At 40.5% G+C, this 26,759-nt stretch overlaps 1 protein-coding gene across 3 annotated transcripts in view; it reads left to right on the forward strand.

Annotated features, from left to right (window-relative positions):
• The window catches only part of TTC7A (tetratricopeptide repeat domain 7A), a 177,603-nt gene that overhangs the window by 97,904 nt on the left and 52,940 nt on the right, over positions 1–26,759 (forward strand). For all 3 annotated transcript variants that reach the window (XM_051616042.1, XM_051616041.1, XM_051616043.1), the window contains 2 exons: positions 17,584–17,700; positions 21,265–21,362. In XM_051616042.1, the coding sequence (XP_051472002.1) occupies positions 17,584–17,700; positions 21,265–21,362 (215 nt within the window). The remainder of the gene's footprint in view (positions 1–17,583; positions 17,701–21,264; positions 21,363–26,759) is intronic.

The raw sequence follows: 26,759 nt of genomic DNA on the forward strand, positions 1-26,759 counted from the left end.
CAATGGGGAGCAGGGGCAGAGGCTGCAAATCTGTAGGAGGTTGTATCCCACCTGGGAAGGAACAGTTTGTGGCATTTAAGTGAAGAGTATATAAATACATACTGTTTGTTTCTGTGACTTACATGCTCGTTTGTATGTGTAACAAGTGATAGCAGAATGAGTTAGGAAGGTAATAAGGGATGCTGCAAGTAGTAATCAGCACAGCTTAACCAGATCTGCACATGTTGGAGGTGCAGTAAAAGGCTGGGGTCTCAGCATGGCCCGCAGGAATCAGCCTGCCTTGGAAACCAGGGAATTGCGCCTCTTTTAGGTTTTCAGAGAAATCTTAACCTAAAAGTGACAGCCTGGTTAACAACAGCAGAAAGAATTATTCTTCCATTATTAAAAAGGTGTCATAAAACTTCAGTGGAGAGCTTTTCTGTTGCCAAACTGATGTTTTATGAGGAGCCGGAAGACATTTTTAAGGAAAGTGTGACATTTACTGAAGCAAGCTGAAAGCACAGTACTGGGCACTGGCTCCATCTCCCCAAAGCTGTGACTGCATTTGGACAGTCTACATGTGAGTTTCTTTATCCTGGCTTCATAAACCAAAAAAAACGCAAGTTTTTAAAGAGATCCCTGATCCTTTTTTCTATTGTCTGTGAGTAATTGTCTTTTCTGAAGTTCAGTAACTTTCTGTCCAAATGGGTGAGACATAAATTCACATTATGAGCCTCCAATAAAACTAAATTCACTACTGTACTGGAGTGGATTCTCCCATTTAATGCATTTCCTCTTTCAAGCAGCAGCTTCTTGCTCCTGCTAATTCTCTAGCCGTTCGGTAGTGGAGTATTTGGAACAGCAGGCAAGGAAATGGAGGTATGGAAACCAGAAAGGAAAACAGTGAGAGAAAGTAAAAATCTGTTCTTTGTACTTGAGGGTAGGTAGAAAATCTATCTGAAGCTTTTATGTAATTTTATGGTGCTGTTTGTGCAAATCAGAAAACCTATTAATTCACCTCTTCTGCATAGTAAGATGCTGATTGTACAGCAGTAGACAGGAAGCAGAAAGCTATTCTTTTGCAAAAGCATGTTTCCTAGATGGTGTGTAACTGTAATAAACCATTTGAGCCCCAGCCACCTTGCAGTGATCCTCTGTTGAAACTTCCCAGCAGCCCTGTGATGCATCAAACATTTTGTAATCGCTTAGTACATCAGTGAAATGCAGCTGTGACTGGGGAAGGGTAGAACAGCTCTTCAACAGGGAATAACAGTAACGTGTCATGTTAGGCTGGGAAGTCAGGAAGTATAATCTGTCTGGTTGAAGCCAGCAAGATGGTTGTACAGAAGCAGAATGTAGAGACCAGGGCTGGAGTTTTACCATCTCATATGAGCAACACCTGTATTCCTGTAAAAAATGTGACCTAGGCTCCCTGATATCTTCAGTTAATTAAAACTTGGTGTTTACATTTCATTTAAAATGAATTAATGATCCTAACAAGGCATGGAATAGGTATTAAAAAGGATTAATCATAAGGGGACAGATGTAATCTTAAAGACCCAAATAAAAGCAATTTAGTTCAACATGTTAAGGAAAGGTGGCCAGACATAACTGAATTAATCTCTTTCATTTGATGATTGGAAAGATATTTTTTTACTTCTAAATCAGCTACAGCACTAAATCCCATAATAGAAACATTCTAAAATTAGTAGAACTGGCTGGGTTTTCCATCTTTGCTGCACAGCAATCTGTTTAAGATTATTAATGAAGAACTCAACTTTTGCCTTTCTCTCCATTTTAATAAATTAATAAGAGGATGAGTTAAAGTAGGCAGTAAGCTTCAGGCTTCGTTGTACATCATCACATCACTGTTGTTTTCCCAAGAGCAGTTAACTTTGTGGTGGTGGTGTCCAGCAGCTGAAAGAGCACAGGAGTTTCTGCATGTTCCTGCATAACTGTGCTTGTGATTTGTAGTCCACAAACTAATGCTTGTGGATTGGACAGGTTCATCCCTTGGATTCTCTAGAACAAAATTCCCAAAACTGGAGATCACAATTCCTTGCAAGATTGTGGCATTGTTCAAAACATTGCAATACAGCAGCCAGCAGAGCTCAATTCCATGGATACAGGGGCCTGAGATGCAGCTCTAATTGCTGCTGCTAAGGTTGTCCCTTCCTCCTTCTGTCAGTTCACCATGCTCATAAAAGGTAGTCATACATGCTTTGGGCCTGGACTGTGCTCTACAACTTAAGAAAATTTGACTGAGGACTCAAGCAGAGACACAACTTAGAGCACAGTATTTCTTTCCCCTCATATAATTTAGGCCGTCTTTCTGAGTAGCAATAGTAAACCATGGAATGACTAATTTGACGAGGTAAGTTGCAGTTTAACTTCTATTTCTGGCAGCAAAAATGGATGTGTCTGGAGGCACAGCCCATGGGAGAGGAGAGGGAGGGATGACTCCAGTGCCCTGGCTGTGCTTTCTCAGTTCCACAGGGAGTCTCACAGCTACAATTGTTGGACAAGGTGTATCTGAACAGAGCCTCCCCTGCCTCCTGCTGCAGATGCTTCCCATGCTGGAGTGGGATAACCTTCAGTGAGGATGGAGCAGTTTGCAGTGGTGCAGAGCTGTACCAAGCCATGCCAGGCTACCCTCTCAATGCAATTGGGTGGTGGAAAGAAAGGGAACACACAGCTTTTATGAGGATGGGAAATGTTTCTGGGGTTTAATGCATTTCTCAGGGTAGTCTTTGCTAGGTTACTTCCCACAGAACTGTATTACAGTAGATGATGTGTTCTACAACAAAAGTAGTGTCTAGATGATAGGTTTTATGGAGTATAGCTTTTATGGAGTTGGGGACTTACGCTCTGTGGTTGTTGCAAAGTGGTATGTTTGTACTTAAGGCTTCAGTTGTCCATTGGTTGTAATTCTGAATAAAAATTTCAGAATTTGTATCAATTAGAAACAGCGAACTGCTCAGAAGATATGACAGTCTGAAATGCATGGATCTGTAGGGTTTACTGAAGCAGACTTGACCAGATTTGAGTGAATTTAGCACATTACATTATTATTTACAGTCTTCAGGGGAGAAATGAAACTGGTAACTGGAATCAGACTAGAAATTCTGTATTGAGGCTGACTGAATGGCAGGTATTACTGGAAAAATAAGTTTGTATCTGGAGAGACCTGGCTGATAGAGCTGTGATCTTGGCACACAGTGGGAGGAGAAGAGGAATGGGGAAAATTTAATGGAAAAGCCTGTATCTATATTAGGTCTTCCAAATGTACCTACCCTAGAACTTCATTATAAATAAGGAAAAAAGTGAAAGAAAAAAATCACACTGAGGAAAAAAAATCAGTCATGGCATAAGCAATCACAGATCTTATGGTTTAAGGAATCTGTCACCTTTCAGCAGTGCTCCTGTTTCTCCAAATTAATTCATTCTCTGTCTCATTCATGCTAAAAGTGCATTGCAGCTCACATGTCGTGCTTTGCTAACTTCTCTAGGGCCTCCAGGAAAAAGATGCCCAAGAAGTTTATTGACCACTGTCCTGTATGCCCTGCACTGGAGTCAACCTCAATTTGCTGTACATATTTTGGACATAATTTGCTGTAGTATTTAGACAGCATGTTGGATTTTATCTGTTGGAGAGAGTCATTGGTGCAAGCTGATGCAGGATTTCCTTGAGCACTGGATAGCAAACACTGTAGTTATCCTGAGTAAGGATGTAGTTGCACTGTCCTGGAATTGCCCAAGTAGAATATTCATATGTGCCTCCTCTGGCAGGGTAATGGTGAGCTATGTCAGCCACTAATTTTCCCTTGTATTACAGGCTCATTTCCCTAGGTAGCCACCTAGAGCCACTCATGGCTGAGTCAAAACCACAGGTTATGTGTGTGAAAGCTTAATTCACTGCTGTAGCTTTGAGGAGCTACCTCATGCAGTCACCATCCCTACCCACATTCCCTACTTTTTTTTTCTCCAAAGACCCTTTTATATACTAGGTGGACTTGGTACTTTCACATGCTCTTGCCCTTCCCTCGCAGTTCTAATTTTAGCATAATTCAGGCCTGTGACTTGACAAACGCCTGCAAAGTGCTCTAACCACCATCCAGCTTGGTACACATATATACTGAGGCTTTTAAAGCCGGTCTCTCCATCTCTCTTCTGCTTGGAGTCATCTTGTGCTGAAGCCTGATGAACAGGGTAATTATTTGAAAAAGAATTACAGCTCTGAATCTTTTCCACTAAGGCTGAAGGAAGCTATTACTTCATCGTATATTAAATGGCACATGGTAATTTTAAACACCTTCTGGATTTCTAATTAATAAAATCAAATCTGTTCAAGAACGATGAACACTCATTTTTACCTGTATGTTTCAACAGTTGTTAAGCCAGTCTCTCTATGACAGGATTTAGTTTATGCCATGTATCTATAGTTGAGGAAAATAAAAATGTCAGATCTTCCATGGATGCATCTTGGTGCTGGGAATCTTATTCAAAATGTCAAATTTCAGGTGCATTCTGTAATTTGAAATGTGCTTCCTCTGGATGTCATTTCCTGAGGGAATTAATTATGGTAAGATATATCACATACATAATGACAGGCTCTGTTAAGCCTTCTGGAGATAAAACTACCAATCAGGTCAGCAGAGAGCCTGAGCAATTTAGTTGCCTTGGAGTAAGGAGTTCTGCACAGTGATTTTGGATATCCTTTCAGCAAGGTACTTCAGGGAAGGCGTGGACATAGAAATTCAAATGCAATGCCTTCAGTGTGGTGGGAATGGAGAGGAACACTATAGAGATAACTTTGGAGGGCCTTGTAGCGGCCCCTGCAAGGTTGCACACGCTACGCACATGTACATATAGCTAAGGCCACTGGCCCAGGTTGCCCAGGGAGGTTGCAGATGCCCCATCCCTGGAAGTGTTCAAAGGCAGGTTGGATGGAGCTTGAAGCAACCTGGTCTAGTGGGAGGTGTCCCTGCCCATGACAGGGCAGTTGGAACTAGAGGGTCTTTAATGTCCTTTCCAACCCAAAACGTATAGTGATTCTATACTTATTTGTGTTTTGGTTTTATTGGTTTAGAAATGGCAGGAAGCAGAAATTAGATTGTGTGCCCTGAATTACAGCTGGATGCACAGTGGTCTTTCAAGAGATAAAGTAGAGGCATACATCAATGCAAAGTGGTTTTATGCCTAATGGTAAAACACAGGACAGTTATAATATTCTTATGCTTTCACCTTGACATCTGTTCCTCCCCTTCAGACTTATTTAAAGGAAAAACCAGTACATGCTGCTAACCCATCAGAAGGCAGAGATTAAAAATACACACTTCTGATTTATCCTAGTGTGCTCTGATCTCTTACTCTGCAGAGAGCTCTGTTCTGAATTAACAGGATACGTGAAACAGAATAAACACGAGGATTTCATTGTGTCCTGTCAGCAGGAGAAGATGTGAAGGAGTTCAGTTCAGCCTCTTTCTGTCCCCTCCTTGGCTGAGATGTAGAGATGTGATCAGTGCCAGCAGCTTCACAGAAGCCAGGCATTTCCACATGGGGTTTGTCTCCACAAAGAAGTATAGAGCTTTTCCCTGTGAAAGGCTGGGGCTTGTTACTCATCATCACTTCTGTTCATTGCTTCTCTTTTTTTTTGTTTGGTTTGGTTTTGTTTGTTTGTTTGTTTGTTTTTCTCTTTATTATTTTTTTGTTTGGTTGGGTTTTTTTGGTGAGTCACTGGAAACCTTTCAAGCAACTCATTTCTTTTTTTTCCTTTTTTTTTTCCTTTCTTTTTTTTTTTTTTTTTATTGTAACCTAGAATTCTGCAAATGAATAGTTTACTCCAAGGGATAAAGTAGGAAGTCAGCTGGTGCAAGCTGATCAAACTGCACTGACCCTGCACTTAATTTCTGTGTTTATGTGACGCTGACTCATCTTTAGCTGAAGACAGCCTGCCTGAACTTTCCTGACTTGGAGCTTGAGATCCAGATCCCCAGTTAGTTTTAAAAGGCAAAAATCTGTTCATTTCAGTTGGACAGAGCTGATTGCCTTCAGCTGACTGTCTGGCCCTGATTGTTTAGTTCCTTTTACCTGTTTCATTGCAGCTCGTAGCTCTAAATTTTGAAGCAGAGTTCAGTTTTATAAAGCACTGTAGCATTAAAAATATGTAAAGGTCAGTGGTTGCTAAGTGCTGGACTGTTTCTCAAATAACTAAATAAATAAATAAACAATTCTTCCAGTAATCTGTGGGTGAAGAACTAAAAAGTAAATCCAAAACCACTAATCCTATCACCTGCACTGTACTGTATGAATGAGACTGGACTGCTCTTCAACAGTCAAGCCTGGTTTGTTCTATCCAGCATTTAAATTTTATTTGCAATTTTACAGTAGGGTGTGTTTTCAGGCTATTACTGAGGAAGGCCAAATAATGCTATTTTTGAAGGTTTAAAATTGAATAACTATGCATTTTTTCCCAAAGGATTGTCTTCAATCACACATGCAGTGCTTGGAATCTGTAATAACTGTGTCATCTTTTCTCAGTACATCTGGAAGATCTGTCACATAGGGGGGGTAATAGATATTGCAGAAAAATAATCCGTTAATCTGATTTAAGGCTCAATCTGCCATGGATTCTCTTTTTATTTTCTGTTGTGTTTTTTAACCATGCATATATTTCTCACCTTTGTCTTGAGGCTTTTATTTTTTGTTGTAGTGACTGAAGTTTGTTAACAGTCTCTCAACCTGTCAGAAATTCTCATTTCTTTCTGTGTTACTCTGCTCGTGCAGTGACTCAGCTTATTTGTACAGTGTACAGTGCACCTGCTGGAGTCATAGGTGCAACAGCGAAGTTACTGTTTCCAGCAAGGCTGAGAAATTAAGCTTCTTTAGAATACAGCCTGCAAGGTCCTGAAATGTATTAGTGTTCAGCTGAACTGGGCACAGCTCTCTGCTAGGAATACCTTTGGCTGAAGTGGTTGTGAAGGATTCAAGCTGTGGAACTGGGTTCTGTAAGCAGGCAGTATCCTTGGGTTGATGTGTAGAATCAGGAAATTTTTAGGAAGAAAATCTGAGGAATTGTTTTATGTTTAATTGTATTTGTGCCAAGAAAATAAAGATTATTTAGATTAAACTGAAATGCCTAAGTGGCTGCACACATGCTTTAACTCAGAGAAGAGTTCTCTACATATATTGAAGAAGCTGGATTTACTAAAAAATACAGTCAGTTGCACTGTGCTTCCAGTGTACATTTAAATTATGGTGACCCTTTTTCAATACAACTAGAAACATACAGAGCTGCTCACTGTTATATCCTGAGCTTTATTTTTATCTCAGCAGTTCAGGAGGACCATCATGGTATCAGTTCATCTGGCTGGCCTGACAGTTGTGGGGATCCCGTACTGCGTGGGTGGGTAACAACATGACAAGAAGTGCCATTGTTGCCAAAAGCCAGTCTCCGTGGTCTCAAACCTGACAGGGATTAAGGACTACAATCCTGACCCTGCAGTTAGCTTCATACAGGAGAAGGGAACTTTATAAAGAAACTCAAGTGCATCTCCAATAACACTGCAGTGAAAAAGCAACCCAGCACTACTGTGAATGCAGTTTTGTCTGTCTAATTTTTGTAAGTCAGAGTGCTGTGTCAAGCCAAATGATAAGTGCAGATTTTATTAGGTTAACTTAATCGTGCCAGTGAAGGAATGAGTGAAACTGGAGTAGCATGATCTCTAAACATGTCAAGCTGTTGAAGTACAGACCCAGGTCTGTATTAAAGGTCATGCTCCTGCATCTTCCCACTGCTGTTGCTGTGCTGTATTCAGCTGGCGCTCGTGCTCACACAGACTGCAATTACATCATGGTTTTGCTTTGCAGGCTTAGAAAAATATGATTCCAGCTGGTAGCAAAACATTAATTTCTTTCTCTACAGTTTTCTTTGGTGAAGCTTTCTATCTACTTAACACAACACAGGTTTGTTCTAGGTTATGTAGGGTTTTTTTCTGAAACTGAGGAGATTTCGTCTGTCATCATTTCTTTCACTTTTTAAGCATGTCTTTCCCCATCTTTTTTCAGGCTGGCACAGAAGCCTGCTCATCTTATAAAAAGCACTGCCTCAGGACTGTCATAACTATATGGTGGGCTGTCTTAGCCAGAGCATAGGTTGAAACATGACCGCACTTGCTCTAGAACCAGTATCCTGTAGTTAAATTCAGTGATGTTTGTCAGATTGATTTCCATCTTGTTAACCTCCGCTGAGACACACAGACAGTGCTGAATATTGGCAAACTCTGTCCCTTCTTATATTACTCATATTTATGCTCTGTCCTCTGTAAAGTTAAGCAGTTAGGAGAGACTCTCATAATCCTTCTCCACATGAGGAGCTGGATCTACCAAGGTTCTTAAGCACACGCTTAGTTTTAAGGACAGGAATAATTAACTTCTTGTTGACTTCAGCAGGACTTCTCATATGCTTAAAAATGAAGACTTTTTATAAGTGCTTTGCTGGAGTAGTGCCAAAGTGGCATAACTCCTATTGCCCCAAAATAAAATGATAGAATGAGGTCTGTTGAACAGCATTGGGTAACACATTTTGAAAATAAGAGCTTCTTTTGCACTAAACCTATTGTTTTTATAGCAAAGCTAAATTTTGTGTGGTTCTCATTTACTAATACCGTGGGGGGCTGATGCAGTTTCAGGCTGTTGGCTCCAAGTATCAGTAACCCGCAAGATTTCATAAATGTGTCAAGTTGGGTAGAAATTTTTTATTAATCCTATGGGGAAGGGGAATCTGCTTTATTTTGTTGCATAATTTATACAACCATAATATAAGTATGCTATTACTTCTTATTACTTTGACACTAGGTTAATTAGGAAGTATTTCACTCTATTTTAAATACATGAATCAGAATTCTGACATACCTTTCCAGACAGAAGGTGTGTTTTTCATTGCAGATTGAGGTGACTCAGAGGTTGATGTTGAATGTTACTTTATTAGCCAGAGTCCTGGTATCCTTTCCTCTAAAAGCTGTCTAAGCTGCATGTCCTAGAAGCTTTTCTGAAAAACACAACAGCTTAGAAGTGTAAGTCTGCAGTATTTGGGGATGGGAAGTATTGGCAGCATATTAAGTGCTTCAACATTGTCCTGTTAATGCTCCTTTTCTTGTCTGGCAGGGTCTCAGCTCAGCAGTTAGAGATCCTGGACCTGGTCTCCTTTTATGTTTCTGTAAATCAAGAGTTATTCCAATGGTTGTGACACCATGATAGTTCTCAGCTCTGCCTTTCCAAATGAATTCCTATTTAATCAGGGCTGGTTGGATTTACCCAGGGGCACATCTAATGAAATTCTGGAGAATCAGGCCCAACAGATGAGAAAATATTTTAAAAGTGATGTTCAGTTACAGAGTAACTCAACCTGTTTTCCTTCCTGGCAACAAATAACTTTGAAGTTGAAAACACCAGTATTAAGAGATTAAGTGTAAAGGCTATGGGGAAGGCAATGATGAAGAATCTAGTTCTCTGAATTCTTTGCAAAGGTCATACCTGTTATCTGCTCTGCACTTAGAAGAACTGAAGCATAGGGAGCTGAAGTGACTTGCTGAAGACTAGCCAAGACGTTATGCCAGACTCTGGCTCTCCCACATCCCCAGCCCAGCCTGTAGGATGTTGGCCACACTGCCACCCTGGGCAAAAGACAGTGCACCACAGTTTCCACTATGCCCCTGAAACTGCACATTGCCATGTAGGTGTCCTCTTCCACCCGTAAATGAGATCCTGCACTGCAGAGTCACTTGAATTTAAGTGCCAGGGCTCAGACCTGCTGGAGATGCTGTGCATTGAACTCTTATCTGCCTTGAGACCTGGCCCCAGCTTTCAGATGTGCTTGTGCAATGTCCAGTGCAATAGGGAATACTCTGTGTATTCAGAGCCTGCCAGAAAACAAACAGTTCACAAAACACTTTCAAATTAAACCCCAGTTTAACATCTGAAATGTTACATGGGAAAATCAAATGCACTATCCTCACAGAGGGAATTTACCTATATTTACCTATAAAAAGCTGATGTAAACACTCCTCAGAGCAAACCCAGAAACTTATTTTCCTAGTTTTGCTGTAAAACTTAAATTGTTTTGTCTTTACTCAGGTGAGATATGGACTGAAATGCATATGATTTCTGATGGCACAAAATAATTTTGTTGCAGTTTCTCATCAGGGTGAGAGGAAGATAGCTCTGTTCAGGTGCATCACCCAAAGGATCCTATGTAATACAGGGCTGAGAGAAGCGCTTTTATCAGCTATGCTGACAGTTAGCTTGATTCCTGCCTTCTTAACAAAAACCAAATACCACAGGTCTGGAATTCAAAATAAATTATCTGACTAAAAAGGGAAGGAGACAATAATTCTGTTGGCCCTTTTTTTTTTTTTTTTTTTTTTTTGTGATTTCTTTTCTTGGGCCTGACTGGATACAGCTTGATTCTGAAGAAAGGTGAAGGCAAAGGAGACTTTCAGTGCTCCTTTCAATCCCCCCCCAACAAATCACTGCGCTTTTTCTTTCAGCAGACCAATAGTAAGTTGTTGCTTTTCCTTCAAGTGACAATCTGCCTGGGTTTAGAAGATAAAAGGGGTTTGTTACAAGACCTCCTTCTGATGTGAGTAGCAGTTTCTGCATGGGCCACATCAACGTTGACTCATGTTTGCCCTCTGCATCACAAGTGAATCTGATGGATCTCAATGCTGAAAGAGGTGCATGAGGTTGCTGGAGACATGTTTGTCTTTAGAAGTGATGACTTGGATTATTCAGCTTGGAGAAGAGGAGGTTGAGGGGTGATCTCATTGCAGTCTATGGCTTCCTCATGAGGGGAAGAGATGCGTCAGGTATGATTCTTGGGATGCCCTACACAGGGACAGGAGTTGGACTCAAAGATCCTGATGGGTCCCTTCCAACTCAGTTTATTCTATGATTCAGATCACCTCTTCTAGATGCTCTATGTCATGAGGCTAAGCCTTGCAAATTGTCTTCATCATGTAAACTTTTAAATAGCCTAGTACAGACCTCTCTGGAAGCTGTCCTTGCCCTGTGCTGTTGCAGTCAAAGTTCATGGAGCAACATGAGTGGAATTGCTGTTGTCATGCAAGACTGGGGCTCTGGATAGGACATTCTTGTAAAGGAGATGTCAGCTCTGAGTCTGCTAGCTTTCCTGGGCTGGGAAGATGAAGTCAGCAGTTCTCTGGACATGCTAACAGGCTGCTTGTTTTAATTTTTTGTTCATATTGGGGGGTAAATGGGCAGGGAGCCATAAAAAAAAGAACTGTATGTCTGTAAAAGTATATGATCAATTTATTTTTGTAGGGAAAGTGATAGATAACATGGCACAGCATGAAGTTATAAAAGGAGGTTGCAGTCAGCGCTGCTGGCATTAATTTAACTAGAGAATGTGCCCTTAAATGTCAGGAGACTGCAAGAAGCACTGAGTTATTTGAGAAGACAGCAACTTTGATGTTGATTTTATCAACGAAAATGCAGGAGATTAAAAGCAGCTTTCCAATTTTGCTAACTTTTTTTCTTGTCAATAACATGACCAGGGCTTTAGCAGGTGCTGTAAGGCAGTTAATGAAACCATAATGGTTATGATGAAAGAGTATACATTAACTAATTGGCTTGTATATGTGACTCACCACTGAAGCTAAACTCAGCAACTGATAAACTGAGCAGCTAATTTGCTGTGAAGATACTACAGTTCCAGATACACTGTCCTCTCATACTGGCAGATAAAACAAGACCAGATAATCTGGGTTATAAAAAGAACATGGGCTGCAATCGTATTTCTGCTGTATCAAAATGTAAGAGTGGCCATTTTTGATCAAACTAAGGGCTTGTCTGACTTCGGCAGCACATCTGGTGAATGCACAGGGAAAAAACATGTAGAAATGTGGCAGTAGGATGATCCTATCCCTCATGTCATCCCCTCTTCTGTCAGCTGAGTGGTTTCAGAGGCAGAGGTTGCATTAGGTTGTGTTTAATGCCCCTGATGGGCCTGTCATCCGTGAATTTATCTAATCCCTTTTTGAACCTATTTATGTGTCTGCTCCAGAACATCCTGTAGCAATGCATTTTGCACTTTACTTTTGTGTTGTATGAAAAAGCACTTCATTCGTTCATTTTAAATCCACTGCTTGATTGCTTTATTGGTTATTCCTTACTTCTCTCACTGAAACAACCCAGACTGCTTTGATTTCCTGATCTTCTTCATGTTTTTCATGATTTTATAAATCTGTTTTCTGCCAACCTTTTTTTCCAGGCTGAAAAGTCTATTTACTATCTCCATATATCAAAAGCTTTCAAAAACTTTGATCATTCTTCTTGTCTCCTCCATCCTCTTGCTAGTTCTGTTAGGTGAGTTTGTGTCCTGTATCTACTTCTATCCTCCCTTTGCATCTGTTACCTTAACAGGGAAGAAACTAATTCAAGAGTTCAGTGATCAAAGTGTTCAGGGTTTGAATCCATGCCTCTCAGTTCCTCAGAGAGTACCCTCTGGCTGTCAACCCCTTCCAAGTCATGACGTTCCCCTGCTTTTCATTGGAGCTGATGTGGAATATTTATCTGGGCCTCAAAGAGGTAGGAGAGTGAGTTGGACTCTGCTGTCCAGTGGCACTTGCAAGCAGCTCCGACACCCCATAAATCAGTCATTGGATAAAGTGCATTTGCTGTCCTCAGGCTGTGACTAGGATTCTGGTTGCTCTCTCCAGGCAAAAGTCTGTAAACACACAAACAAACAGGCACATGTATCCTGTCATTTAATGAAAGAAAGAAACGAAATACAAATATGAGTTGCAGAAGTTCAGTATCTTCATGCTAAGGTACACAGTTGTCTCTGTGAATTGGGACATGTTGCTGCCGGTTTTGGAGTTTCGTTTTCTTTCCTTTTGAATTCAAAATCCAAAATAACCCAGCAGCTGTGTGTGTAGGTCGGCAAATCTGGGTCGATAATGAAAGGCTTTGAGGAATGATGGCCCTGATCTGATAAAGCTTGAAGACGTGTAGATCTTTGAGCAGCTGCTGACAAGCGCTGAAAAAATGGAGGGCTTATAAGCAGCCAGTGAATGGCAAAACATAGATACATAACTACGTAATGCTCCTTATTCCTAATTTAGACTCTAATTTAGAGTGAAATGTAGTATTGTTTGTTGTAGTACTAGCATTATTTATTGCTTTTCAGATGACAAGGCACAGAGATCCCATTGTGATACCATATAAATGTGTAGTTAAAGAGCTACATTTGATATTAAAAAATCCATTTTAAGGAAGCTTAAAAGAAGTCCCAATAATTAACTGATTAATAAATCTTTATATAGTCCTAGAGCACCCATAAAGTAGTCAATATGTTATTACTAAACATAACTTGCAACTTCTTCCACAGATGTGCTTATAAGCATTTATAGTATACCATATGCGCATGTGAAACCTTCTCATAATAAGTATTAACTACTAAACCTCAGTAATTAGATTGTTAATGATAGTAAAGAACTGCCTCTTTTCTTCATGGGTAGCATTGAAGAAGACATACGAAGACAAATGTTGAATACCTCCTGAAACCAACCAAAGTAGCTTGCTTTTTGCTGACAATTTTAATAGGCTTTTCAGTTTTCCAGTCCCTGATTTTTTGTCAATGAATGGCACATTATAGTGATATTTATGTCATTTATACTACTAAAATTTTGATACTTGGGTAGCCTAATTTTTAATTTTCTGAGCTTCATATCTTAGCAATGTCAACTGTATACAGATTTTAATTTGCCAGAGTTAATGTTACTAGGATAGACACATATGCTTGCTTGTGGCAGTAATCTGATGTTAGAGCAGGGAATAGAAGCCTTTGTATGCTGTCTATATACAAGATAAAAGAAAATAATCTGAGAGGGAGTTTAGAGTCCAGTGTGAGAGTAAGCACTAGTTATTTTCCATTGTTATTGTCCATGAAATTATACACATTACAAGAATGATTTGTGGATTCTTTGCTCTCTTTTCCTATGTTTAGTAATGATTTATATGTTTGTGTTAACCCAAATCACTGTGTTTTCATTTTCAGAGGCTAACAGGATTACCAGTGACTGTATTGATAATGTTGGGACTGTTTTTAGATGTTGAATCTCTTTAAGAGTCTGCTCTGCTTAGCATTACAAGCATCATATGAAAGTACAGTAAATTAATATTAAGAAAATATAATAAGGTGAGATCAGAGCATATGTAATTTTTATTTATGCCCTTGAGAGTTGTTGCAAACACTGATGTGGCATAATACCCATTTGATTTATTTGTAACAAGAGTGCTATCTTAGTAATAAAATTATAAGCTTGAGATCAGTAATGCTGTCATATACTTGACTTAATTTTCCCTATATTTTTCTTTATCTATTTTTGCTGTTACAAAACTGATGAGAAGCTGAGAAATACAAGCAGCTGATAGCACATACAGCTTAATGTCCTGATTTTGTTTTCACCTCTTAATTGTAATGTTTAATTGCATTGTTTACTACTGTTGCCAGCATGATTTGATTCCTTTTGCCACTTACATTATTCCCATTTGCCTTTTTGTTTGATTTTCTGTATTGTTACACGGTACCATGAACAGCACTATTTCAAAGATGAAATGCACAACAGCTAACAGCGCTTGGTATCTCCAAGATCTGGTAATGCTGCACTGCAGACAGTTGCTAAAGTGTGTGGGTTTATTATTTTTTTAACCTTTGTGTGTCTGTACCTTACAGCTGGTGGTAAGACTCTACTGAGACTTCATTATGTTTTTGTGAGGGATTTGCTTTTTTTCCGGTTTTCACTACTTATTCTGTCTCCTGAGATAAAACATTGTGTCTTCATCCAAATAAATTGACATATAATCACTGTAAGCAATAAACAGCAGAGTGATGGAGAGAACTTGATGCTTGTCTTTTTAATGTTTAACTGTGATGTTTAAATATGCTATGTAATGATTTTAATTGCCTGCTGATAACTAAGCCATCTGTATCCCTAGTAATGTGAAAGGGAGGAGGAACCCTTAATACATCTCCCCTGCACAGTAGCATGAGTGTTAATAGAGTCTTATTTCCTGTATTCTTCTATTAATATTAGGAGTGGTATCTTACAGTGTTCAAAAGCATGGAGTTATTCAGGGATGTAATATGGCTATTTTCTTCCCGTAAGCCTTAGGCTCCTAGACCACCTCTCTTCTGCTGCAAGGAGGGTCATACAGTGCTTTAGAAGTTCTGTAATTTTGAAAGACTGTAGTGGTTTAAAGAATATTTTCTATGCATAAATAGCTTGCATTATTCCATGTGGCCATTTCTTGGACTAGTATAATATTTTTAACAACATAATTGCCAGAAGGAAGGTGATGATGCAGTCTCAACCTGCTGCACAGCACAGTCCAAAGACTCAAAAGACTCCAAAGACTACTCACGAGCCTATGCATCAAACCTATAGCTTTTATTTGTGCATTATCATTGCTTTCCAGATGTTACCGTCATGCTGAAAAGGCTTTAAACACTACAGAATTTACTGTGCATGCTGTAAAGATTATTTGCTTTGATAGATACATGTCTGCATTTGCTTACAAATCTCCATTTGACTAGTTTCAGCTTCCAGCAAATCCTTGGATTTTCTGATACCTTTTCTTTTAGATCAAAGACTCACAATTAGATACTTCTCTGTTTAGGTGCTTGCAGGCTGGGCCAAAATAGTTTCTTTGCTGCTTCTCAGTTAAAACAAATAACATAAGCTTTTTTCAGCCTTGGATGAAACATGTTTTTCTAGCCCTCAGATCACTTGCCTAACCTTTTTCAGAACCTCAGCCCATTTTTTTTGTCGTCTTTTGGAGTTAAAGGGCAAGAACTAGAAACAGAATTGTAGTTAGTCTCTTAATGATGCTGTGAACAGGAATAAACACATCTTCCAGCTCCTACTTGATTGTGCTTCCATATATGGGTGCTAAGTGTTGCTTGACCTCTTAACTGCATTATTAAAAAAAGCTACCTGAATCATAATAAAGACACTTCCTTTCAGTTACGGGGTCAGCATCTCCAAGAGCAGGGGATGTTTTTATTAGTATTGTTTTGCTCAGATCAGTAAGAAGAAAATCAAAGGTAAACGTAGAGTAGGGATATAAAAAAAGTAAAGGACAGATTCCCTTAATTATGAACCTTGATATTCCTTTCCTAGCCTAAGTTTGTATCTGGGGAATTTAGCTAAATCTCGTCGTGTGAGATCAAACTGTAGCAGGAGCCATGAACAGACTTCCATATAGCAGCTGATGCAGCTGGGCTACATTTTGGTGATTCCTCTCTGCCTCTCATGCCTCTCCCCCCCAAAAAAACCAAACCAAACCAAACCGGAAAAAAAAAAAAGGCAAACAACAAAAAAAACCACAAACAAAAAAAACACCAAACAAACACAAAACCCCCCAAAAAACAACAACCTACAAAACACCAAAACCCTAATGTTTGTTGTTGCAGAATGGGACTGCTGTTTTAGCCCATTACTGTAAATGTGCACCGCAGAGACTTGGCTACAGGTTTGTAATTATTGCAAGTGCAGGAACTCTTATTCAGCCACAAAGTCTTCTCTTAACATCATCTATGCAGTTGTCTCTTTCTGAAGCTGGTTGGATTCCCAGGGACTTGCAGGTCACATGCACAATACCGGCTTCAGGATTTTAAACTCTCAACTGTTAATGTTGTATGCATGTGTATGTACATATGTTCATCCAGTGGATTAATCACTAGCCTTAACAAGCTAATTGAAAATGCATAGATCTTGGACTTCCTGAAAACATTTAAAGCAGAGAGATAGATTTACATGAGTAATGAGAAAATAAGTCAATCATTTTGGCAATCAAAAAATAAAAATAAAATTAGTGTTGTGAAGGATGGTGTTAAAAGCCATGCTAGCAGCAAGTGGTAGGTTGTGTCATTTGCCCAATCTGTCTTCTAACCTCTGCTTGACCTAATTCTGCCGAATTCCAGTGGTCTGTGCAAGTACATGTTCTCTAGGTATAAGAATAGTAGCAGCGGTTACACTACCTAGAACAGGAATGTGCAAGGGTTATCAGCTGTCTTGCCTGGGGCATGAGATGATTGCCAGCTGGTGTTAAGAAAAAGCGTTTCCTTCCTGTGAAGCATTACATAATTGTCTGTGTATAAAGTTTGTTGGGGTTTTTGTCTGTAAGTTATTATATAAGTCAGGGCTATAGGAAGATGCCAGTCTCAGAAAACAGTCTGGCATATGTATTACAGCAATTGTGTTTTTAATGCTGTCCAAAATAAAATGAGATTTCCTGTATTTTTCACCATGTTAACTTTGCAGTGCATTGCTTTTAACACCATCTTGCCAGCTTTGTGACGCAAATTTGACTGCAGCTGAGGAATATTGTTAATCCTCTCATCTCCTTGTGGGGAATCGAAGTTGAGCCAAATGAAATGCTTTGTGCTACAGTGTTTTCTTTTATTGCTGCACATACAAAGTGACTAAAAATGCTGGTTGCCAGGATCTTGCAAGAGGGATACTGATTCTCCACAATGATGAGATGCCAATAAAACAGAAGTTATTCTTTTTCTTCTTGCAGCTTACTCTTCACCAAAGTAAAACTGGAATGGATACATAAAGGACCTGAAGAAGCTTTGGTGACATGCAGACATATGTTGCAGATGTGGCAGATGGTATATAATGTTTTACAGCACAGGTAGGCTTTCTCCACTCTCTTAACAAGCTCAGGTTTCATAATGGAGATGCAGTTATCTTTAATTTTCTAAATACTGACGTTATTTTGCAAAAAGGGTAATAAACAGTACTGTATTTCTAGCTGTCATTTTAAAAAGAGGTAAGATTTTAACAGCCATGATTTTAAAAAACCCACAACAACAACATAATGGAATCTCAGGAGTTTAAGATTGAAGAAGCAGTATGAACTGCGTTTGTGATCTGAATGTCTAAACATCCCTATCCATATTCAGATGTCCAGAAGGGAAAGCAGATTTTTTTCCCCAATAGTGCTGAGCATCCATCAGCTATTGTTCACAGTCTGCAGTAGCTGGCACAACCCAGAAATGTGTAGGGGTGACACAGTTCTGAACAGAGTAAGCCAAGGAAAGGCACATGGCCAAAACTCTATCATGTTCTGTGGTTGGATGCCAGTTGCATAGCCTGGTGGTAACTGGGCAAGGAAAGGAGTGAAGGATATAGCATCTTTCTCCTTTCCCTTTTCCTAGTAAATCAGCATTTAAACAGTGCTAGGTTCCCTGTTTGTTCCTTCACCTCCAAAAGGGAAAGTTTAGGAAGTGTGACCATTACCATGTAGGGTTTTCTTCCTTCCCACACTCTTTGGATATTGTCCTGGTTATGAAACCACTGTACAACAGTCCTGCGAATGTTATCAAATACTGTACTCAATCTCTCACCTGTAATGTCCATAGAGGTTGTGTTTGATGGAAGAACAAGCATCCTTAATGTCAACAGTCATGACAGAAGAAAGACAAAAGCTTGCATTGTTCCCAAGTTTCTGTATGCATTTACATAAGCTTTCTAAACACTGGAAGTATATGTACAGCATGATGCATGTCTATATGCCAGTTGTCCTTGAGTGATTATTAGTAATTCCTTGTTGGGTTAGCTAATGAGCAGCAAACCAAACACAAAAATCCAGATATTTACATAGCAGCAGAGAAATGGTCACTTACAGGCCAGAGTAATTTATATCCTAAGGCTTTAGTCTCTTTAGCTAAGGATTCAATCACGTACCTCTCATATGAATAATCTTTATACCCATAAGTATTCCTTCCTGATCAAATCCACACTGCACTATTACAACTGAGTAAGAGTTATATTTGCATGGAGCGGCTGCAAGCCTGAGATTGAAGAGAGTACATTGGAAAACAGACAAATAAGGAATTCAGCCATTTGGACTGCATTTGGATCCCAAGCTGTGCTTTGGCTGTTACACTTAAACACCCAAGATGCAATAGCTTTGGAGGCTTTTGATAAGCTTTAGCCATAGAAGCCTAAACAAAACAAATTGCTTTGCTTTTGCTCTTAGGAATTCTAATGTGTATTTCACTGCTATTCCCCGTGGGACTTCCTGGCTTTCTCCAAAAAAATACTTCATAAAGTATTTTCATTGGCAAATACTGCTTGAAAGGTAACAGGAATGAACTTGGTACATGCAGTTTTAGACTGGATTAAGTGACCCAGGGGAAGCACCTTGTGTTAAGCAAATTGCAGCAGTATCAGCTAACAAATATGTAAAATATTCCAGGTTGGGCTTGCAAAGGAACTTAGGGGGAATTCTCATTAGTGACATTTGAACACAGACATTTTTAGGGCCTCTTGAAAAAAGAAGCCTGTATTGACATGAAATTGAGAGCTGTTTCTCCCACTACTCTACTAGTTCAATCAGTAGCTAATTGACCACACAATTAAATTGCATTTCAGTTACATTTGGTTGCATTTGTTTGGCTTAAGTTTCCAGGCTTTGCAATCCTACTATGACCCTGCTAGAATAAAGAGCATTCAGGCCCACATCTTTTCTCTCCAGGCAGTCCTTCATAGGCCGTGCCCAGGTACTCTTTCCTCTTTCAGATAAATTGGTGCCTCTGCAGTCTCTCACAATCAAGTGTTTCCTTCAGCAGTTTTTCTGACCATCTTATCCACTGTCTCAACTACCTTGTAAAAACCTGGGCAGTGGAGCAGCAACATGTCCCGCTGCCAGCCTTCCCAGTATTTTATGCAGAAGGCAAATCATCTGGCTGCTGTCCCTTCTGTGGTGCATGGAAAAGCTTTCTTGGCTGAAAACCTTGTACTACAGCTTTGAAGGAGCAGTTCATTTTCAGCCCTTCTCCAGCATAATAAATAAAGCTGTTGGGAGTGGCTGTTTTGCAGTCCACTTAGTTTTCAGGCTGGGATTTTAGTCTCTTTTCCCACTTAAAAAGCCATGCTGTTGTCTGCTTTGAGGTGCATTTTTGTTAACTGAGGCCACCTCATCAAGCCTGAGGTACAGGACAGAGGATTTACTTTTCTCTTTTATCTGTCACCATGTGATAGTCTCTAATAAGATATCAGTGTGGAAACCATCATGGAAGATGGGGAGGCCCAGTCAAGGCCAGAGGTTTGTGCAAACGGTCAAATGCCCGAGAATTTGAGGTCCACCAATAGAAATAATAATGTTTGATCCCAAAGCCCAAGTAAAAGATTTATTAGCTATTGTAAAAATCCCAGATTGTTAGCTGGGAAGGACAAGACTTAGTTTAGCTTTTGCTCTTGGTTTCTGTGATAACAGAATAGTCATGTTTAAAACCAAATAGTCCCAAGCTAATTATTCTGCTAGAACAATGCAAATTCAAGGGAATCCTGTGCAATCCCTACCAAAGGACTGATCAGAATGAAAAACTGAGCATCCACCGCAATCATGACTCTGTGACAGCTTGTTTCCTGGGAGGAATATCGTCCAAAGGCTGAACTGCAGGCTTGGAAGTGTGCCAGAAAAAGTAGCCAGGGCAGTCACTTTTCTTTTTGATATTTTGTCCCTTAATGGATGGTGAGAGGAGATATCATCACCATCTGATTCCGGGGGGGGGATGGCAGACTATGTGGTGACAGGAAGGCTCAGGAGATCAGTGTTAAGAGATTTTCATTAGCCACGTATTTGGTTTGGGATTTTTTTTTGGAGTTTCCCTTTGGAAGACCTTTGCTGTGAGGACAGATGTCTAGTAGAAGAGCAGATGATACAGTCTTTCATAAAGCAGTGCTATGTGGTAGCTTTTATCTTCCTTCTCTGAACAGAACAAAGGTGGAAGAGGAGAAAATAATCCCTTTGAAATTAAATTAGCACCTAGGAAGAAGGTGGCAATTGGTTAGTTTCACAAAGATCAGCACAGCACACCTGTGAACAAATCCTTCTGCAGAAAAGCCCAAGGGATAGTGGTTCTTCCAGGGTGTGGGGTTGCTTGTTGGCCTCCTCTGGCCTGGCTTTCCAGCTACAAACGTGTTCTTTGTCCAGTGGTTTGAAAGGACACCAACAGTCAAATACAGTGATAGTGTCACACCCCCTGGAATCCCTGCTGGGCACTGTGTCTCTGAGCTTTCCAGCCAGAGGCAGGCTGCAGGTTTTAACACGTTCAGGAAGCTGATTGCCTGCGACTGAAAAGCTTGAGTTTTCCATTCCAGTGACAGCTAGATGAGACTATTGTCTGCTTCGAGGGAAATGTCTCTCCACTGAAAAGTGGCCAGGTAACACTGTTTTGTTTCTTTGCAGTGGCTCTGAGAAAGGAAGCAGTGTGACTGAAACACCAGTGATCAAAAAGCATAATGGACTGCATCTCACACTCCCAGATGCTCATGATACTGATTCTGGTGAGGAAACAAGATTTGTGCATTCCCATCCTAAATACATGCTTTTGTGAGAGAAGAATGTTTTATTTTCTTTTGGGAGTGTTGCTGGGCTGGGGGTCAGGAGGTCCCGGTCTGTCTCCAGGGCTGTCTGTGCTGCACAGCATGTCGCTGTGGTTTCTCTGTTCCACTGCTTCCACATGCATTAAAAAAAGATATGGATTCCTGCATTCTTTTACAAAGTTCTCTGATACGAATGTGAAAGGTATTGGATGTGAGTTCACTATACTTCTGCAAGAACCGTGTAATTTGGTCTTATTTTTTCCTCTTTCGTCATTCTCTGCCCTTGTCTCCCCCACAATTTAATGATTTTTAGATGTCCTGATCAAGCCAGATATTATTGAGGTTTTTGGAAAGCTGAGTAAGAGTGTCAATTCCTATTAGAGGATGATTTGGTTTAGGATTTGTACATAAACCTTACAATGTTTTATTAAATGGTAAACACACATTCCAGTAATGGATGTAGTCAGATGGAAATAACTGAGACATCAAAGCTAATCTTGGCAGGAAAGGAAAAGGAGGGTTTGAGGGAGTGATGCTGACTTGTGATTTTATCATAAGGCTCATGATACTTGGTGTTCCCTTTAAAACCCTAACTCTCAAAATCAGGTGATTATGTGAGAAACTTGCTTTTTAATTTGGGGTTTTTTTTAGAGAAGCAATTTCTACCCTTGTGTGTATAGAGAAACAAACAAAAAAAAATCACCTCACAGGCTCAGAAACTAGACAAGAAGAATATTAAAGCTTAATTTTTAAAAATCCTAATACTTAAACAAGCCTCATGCTTTGGGGCTAGGCAATTAGGGTTTATCTGAGTCTTAATCTTGAGCATTTGGAATTGGTAAAACTGAAGTCACGTGCTTAGCATATATGGCTGCGATGAAGGATAAGTTCTTACATGTTAAGTACATGACCTGCATTAAATTATGTGTGCTTTACACACACGTTTTGTGTAAATGGTTAAAAAGCATTGCAAGATTAGGTTTTGAGCACACAAACATTAAAACAATATTCAGCATGCCTGCTCGTTTGTTTGTAGTGCTAAACCCCTAGGGTCTGTATTTATGATAATGTAATCTTACTCATTCTATACACACGTATTTATGTAATTTTTAATCTGTTGATTCAGTTACACTTCTAGTACCCTTTGCTGAGATGACTCTCTGTATTTCATATATGTAATTTTTCTCATTGTTTATATGACAGTATTCTATAGTCTTCAGCTTAATTAAAGAGAACAGGCCAAATTTAGCACAGATAGATGGAAAGAATATACTAAATTAATTTATGTTCTGTTTGGCTTATTAAAAAAGTATCTGAAAAGAGGAGTTGATATGGCATGAAAGTTTCCTTGTCATTTAGGAATAGTCATCACTGATAATTGTATTTGGGAAATATCCCCTATCATCCCTGATGCTAGGCAGTAAAATGGGCTTTCAGTTTCAGTGAATATATGAAAATGGTTTGGAAAACACTGTAGGTAGTTTGCAGAATCCACCAGCCCCTAGGCATTACTAGGAAAGCATTATAAGCCCAAAAAATACTATTTGTGCAGTGTTTCTTACCCATCCAATCCCCAGTCTGCTGTTAAAACAGTGAGTAGCTTATGGTGCCTAGGCTGTGGGGCTCAGCCTGGTTTGATCCTTGCTTTTTTCAGCTCTAGTTGGTGTTGTGAAAGGCTTTCTGGGTTTGGACCTAATGCTTTTCTGGAGATCATTTGCCTTTCTTTGTTATTGTGTGGAGAAAAGAGTGTGGCCAGTTTTGGGCTACACCTGCTTCACAGCATGATTTGACATTTTGAGACCAACTTGTCACCAGCAGATCCCATAATATTTTGATGTGCTCGGGTGCCACCCTTCTAAGACCCCATTCTTGCCTTCTGCAGCAGACCTGCAGCACATCCTCCAGAGTTACTGCAAAGCTCAGGCACGTTTGGTCTCTGTGCAGTGCCTTCCTCAAAAAGCACCTGGGTTGAGTGCCTGTTCCAGCCCAGTTTTAGCAGCCAGTGTGCAATGGAGCAGCTGTAGTTCAGCAGAAAGTGCTGGATGTCATGGTACTGCCAGCCAGAAAGAGCAAATTACTGTGAAGTACAAGCTTTAAACCATCTTTTCATGCACATAAAGTGATTTGCACTGAATGCAGTTTAGTTTTTAGCCAAGAAATGTATTCCTCCTCCACTCAGGGAATCTAGGTTTCCATGCTAACATAGCTGCACCCACGTTGCATGTAAGGATGGGACTTGTACCAAAATCACACCACCCATCTCACTGCAGGACTGGCACTGGATGTTTTCAACAAGGGTCTGTGGATCACGCCTCTGCAGGCTGTAGGTGCTGCACTTCTCCATCAGCAGAAAAGAGGCAGCTGGGTTTGTTGTCCCCTTTGGGAGCCTCTTTGAAGACAGCAGGATGAGAGATAGGAGAAAACAGCTCTATCCCAACTTGCCGTTGTGCCTCCCCAGAGCTGCATCTGTGGCTGCCTACTTTGAAGGAGGGAGGAGGTCTGATATTTTTATTTTTTTCATCATTCTGGAAGAGGCTCTGGTTTCCATTGTGAAATCCCCCAGGAGCTTGCAGCAGTATCACTGTACTGCACAAGCGCTCTGTTATCTCTGGACCTCACTGAAAGCGGGGGGGGGAATACTGTGGCCGGGTTTGACACTGGCCTCTCCCTCAGCCCACAATGAGATTATTTGCTGTGCCAGAATTTTAGCTTTGCTGCCAGAAAGATTAATTTCTCTTGATTTTCTTCGTCTTCTAACTGAAACAATGTTCCTAACTAAATTCACCGATATCAGTCAGCTGCCTTGCTGTTTCATTCTTTTTCTGATTTAGTCTTATAATGCTCTTGCCTGAAGTGATTTAGGCTAGGGAATTCTGTGTTTCTTATAAGCCTAGTAAATCTACTGAGGTACATTTCTATTTTGATTGCAGTTTTTTCATAGATGCGAAATATTAAACTTGGTCCTTCTTGGTCTTATAACAGCCCTAGAACAGTGCTTTAAAATTATTTAGATATATTTTGTATGGTTTATATGCAGAACTCATCATGGGAAAATCAATTTTGTTACTTTTATGATTTCTTTCCAAAACGTGTGGAGGGCTTTATTGTAAAATGTGAAGTTTCTATTCTGTCTAGTGAAGCTGTTAAAAGAGAAAGAGACTGCACTAAAATAACAAATTGATGTGATATCTTCTTATGCCAACATTTGCATGTATTTTGAGGCATGACATTAAACTTCCGTGAGACGAGTTTTGTGGGGGTTTTTTCATATATATATATATATAAAGAACTACATTTCTTTATGAAGAGATCTTTTATAATGAGGTGTTCAAAGTAATCTTTTTAATGTTGCTTGAAGATTTCCTGGCTTCCCCCACCACCCTAAGGTGAGAGTGATACATGGCTACCTCCTACCTTGGGAGACAACACCTTTTCTGGCTCAAATAGCCCTCAGCCCACGCCCAGGGTCACCATATTGCTTGCCTGAGGTTCATAGCTGTGGCTGAGGACCTTTCAGTCCAGAAGGGCCAGGCTGGAAGAGACCTTCTTTTAGTATATTTGGGCAGACAGGCTTTAAGGAGCATTCCTGTGAGTGGTCCAGCAGAGATAGGTAAGAACAGAAGTAGCGAACAAGGGTATGAGCTAGGATGGAGGGCGCCTGGATCTGGTGTGTGTGTGTGTGTTTAGGACAAGAACGTTTTCTGTGTCTGAGGCTGGGCAGGGATAGGAGGGGATCAGCTGGTCTCTGCCTGGTGTGGCAGAAACACTTCCTTGTGTAGGCTGAAATGGAAAAGAAAATAAACATCAAAGGACTGGAATGCCAAAGGCTGTTAAATGCAAAGAGCCTCCGCTGTAAATTGCTGAATAATTTGGATTCCCTTTTTATGGCTGTGCAGATTGAAGCCTTCAGCACTGGGCAAGATCAGTCACAAATTGCAGGCTTTCCTTTCTTGGCAGCTACCCGGCTAATGAAGAGAAGAGGAGAAGCTAACTCATGTTCCTTCGAGTGCAACTAGCTCATAGTGATATTCCTGTAAAGACTGCTTTGTGAGGGAAGGATGCTTCAGTAGGTCCTAAGTGGCTGTTCAGCCTCATGGAAGCGTGTGAACCTCTCCAAAATGCATAAAGGTGCCTTACCAGTGACACAGTCTCCTTGGATTGCCTTGCAAGGAAAAGAGGATTTCCCTGAGCTCTGTCAGGATGTGAATAAAACACTAGCCCATCTGCCCACCTAGTGCAATCAGACCAGCATTATGTTTGGGTGCTTGCAAGAAGTGCAGCTCCTGAAAGCCTCTCTGAAAGAGGGCAGTCTTGACAGAGAAATGTAATCCTAAAAGTTGCTTTCAAAGCATACCAATGTGCTCAGGAAAACTAATAAAAGAATCTGGTTAGGCTGACTGCAAAGCCCATGTAATTTTTTCCAAGTTTGCCAATCTAGAAGGCAAGACTTCTGCTCTGACTTCGAAGTGCTCCTAATAACATCACTAGCTGTTCACGTGGCCATTTTCTTGGTGCCTCTGCAGTGCAAAGAGGCTGTCTGTGTTTTGGATGCCTGTGGGCGAGTGCCTGGTAGTTTTCACGGTGTTGAATAACCCTTGTCTGACTGGAATTCCTGGAAGTTTCAGCGAAATTTTTCCCAGGTGGAGGGAGGGATTGGGGGAGAGGAGTGTTGAGTGGGCAGGGCAGGAGGAGGAATGCTGTTTAGTGAAACAGGCTGAAGATGGATCTGTTAAATAAACTGTTAAATATAATAAACTCTGGTTGCAAAGCAGAATAGCTTTTACTGTACCATGAAAGCCGTAATCGCTACATTACTGCACTGTCATCTCTTGGAACATAAGAACAGGGATGTCTTTGAAAATATGTAGGAATTTAAGAAATGCATCTAGGAAGAGCACATTTGCATTTTCCAAGGATCCGTGGGAGGCGCCTGTGCTGCAGGGCTGTTTTGAAGTTTTCCTGCTTCAAATGAATGACATTAGTTAGCAGTGAGATAATGGAACAAATATTTCCCACAGCAGTTTGGGGCAAGTTGCACTCGCAGCCTCTCCCTTGCTCTCGGGGGCAGGCAGCGCTGCCTCGGGTTAGCTCAAAGCATGGAGGGCGGGAAAACCTGCCTCCCCTCGACCCTGGCACTGAGCTGGGTCCCAGCTCAGCATTCAGAGGAGCCAAGGACCATGTCCAGGGGACCACACCACTCTGCCTGCCACTGCCCTGGCCCTGAGTGATGGTCTGCTGGCAAGGAGCTGTGGTGTGGCAGCCCCTCCCTCAGCACACTCCAGCTGGAAGAGCGTGCTCACCCTCTCAGAGAGACCACTTAATGCATATACCGAGTGGCAGGTTTTTTGCCCTTCCGTC

The sequence above is a fragment of the Apus apus genome, chromosome 3, assembly GCF_020740795.1.
Source record: "Apus apus isolate bApuApu2 chromosome 3, bApuApu2.pri.cur, whole genome shotgun sequence".
NCBI lineage: Eukaryota > Metazoa > Chordata > Aves > Apodiformes > Apodidae > Apus > Apus apus.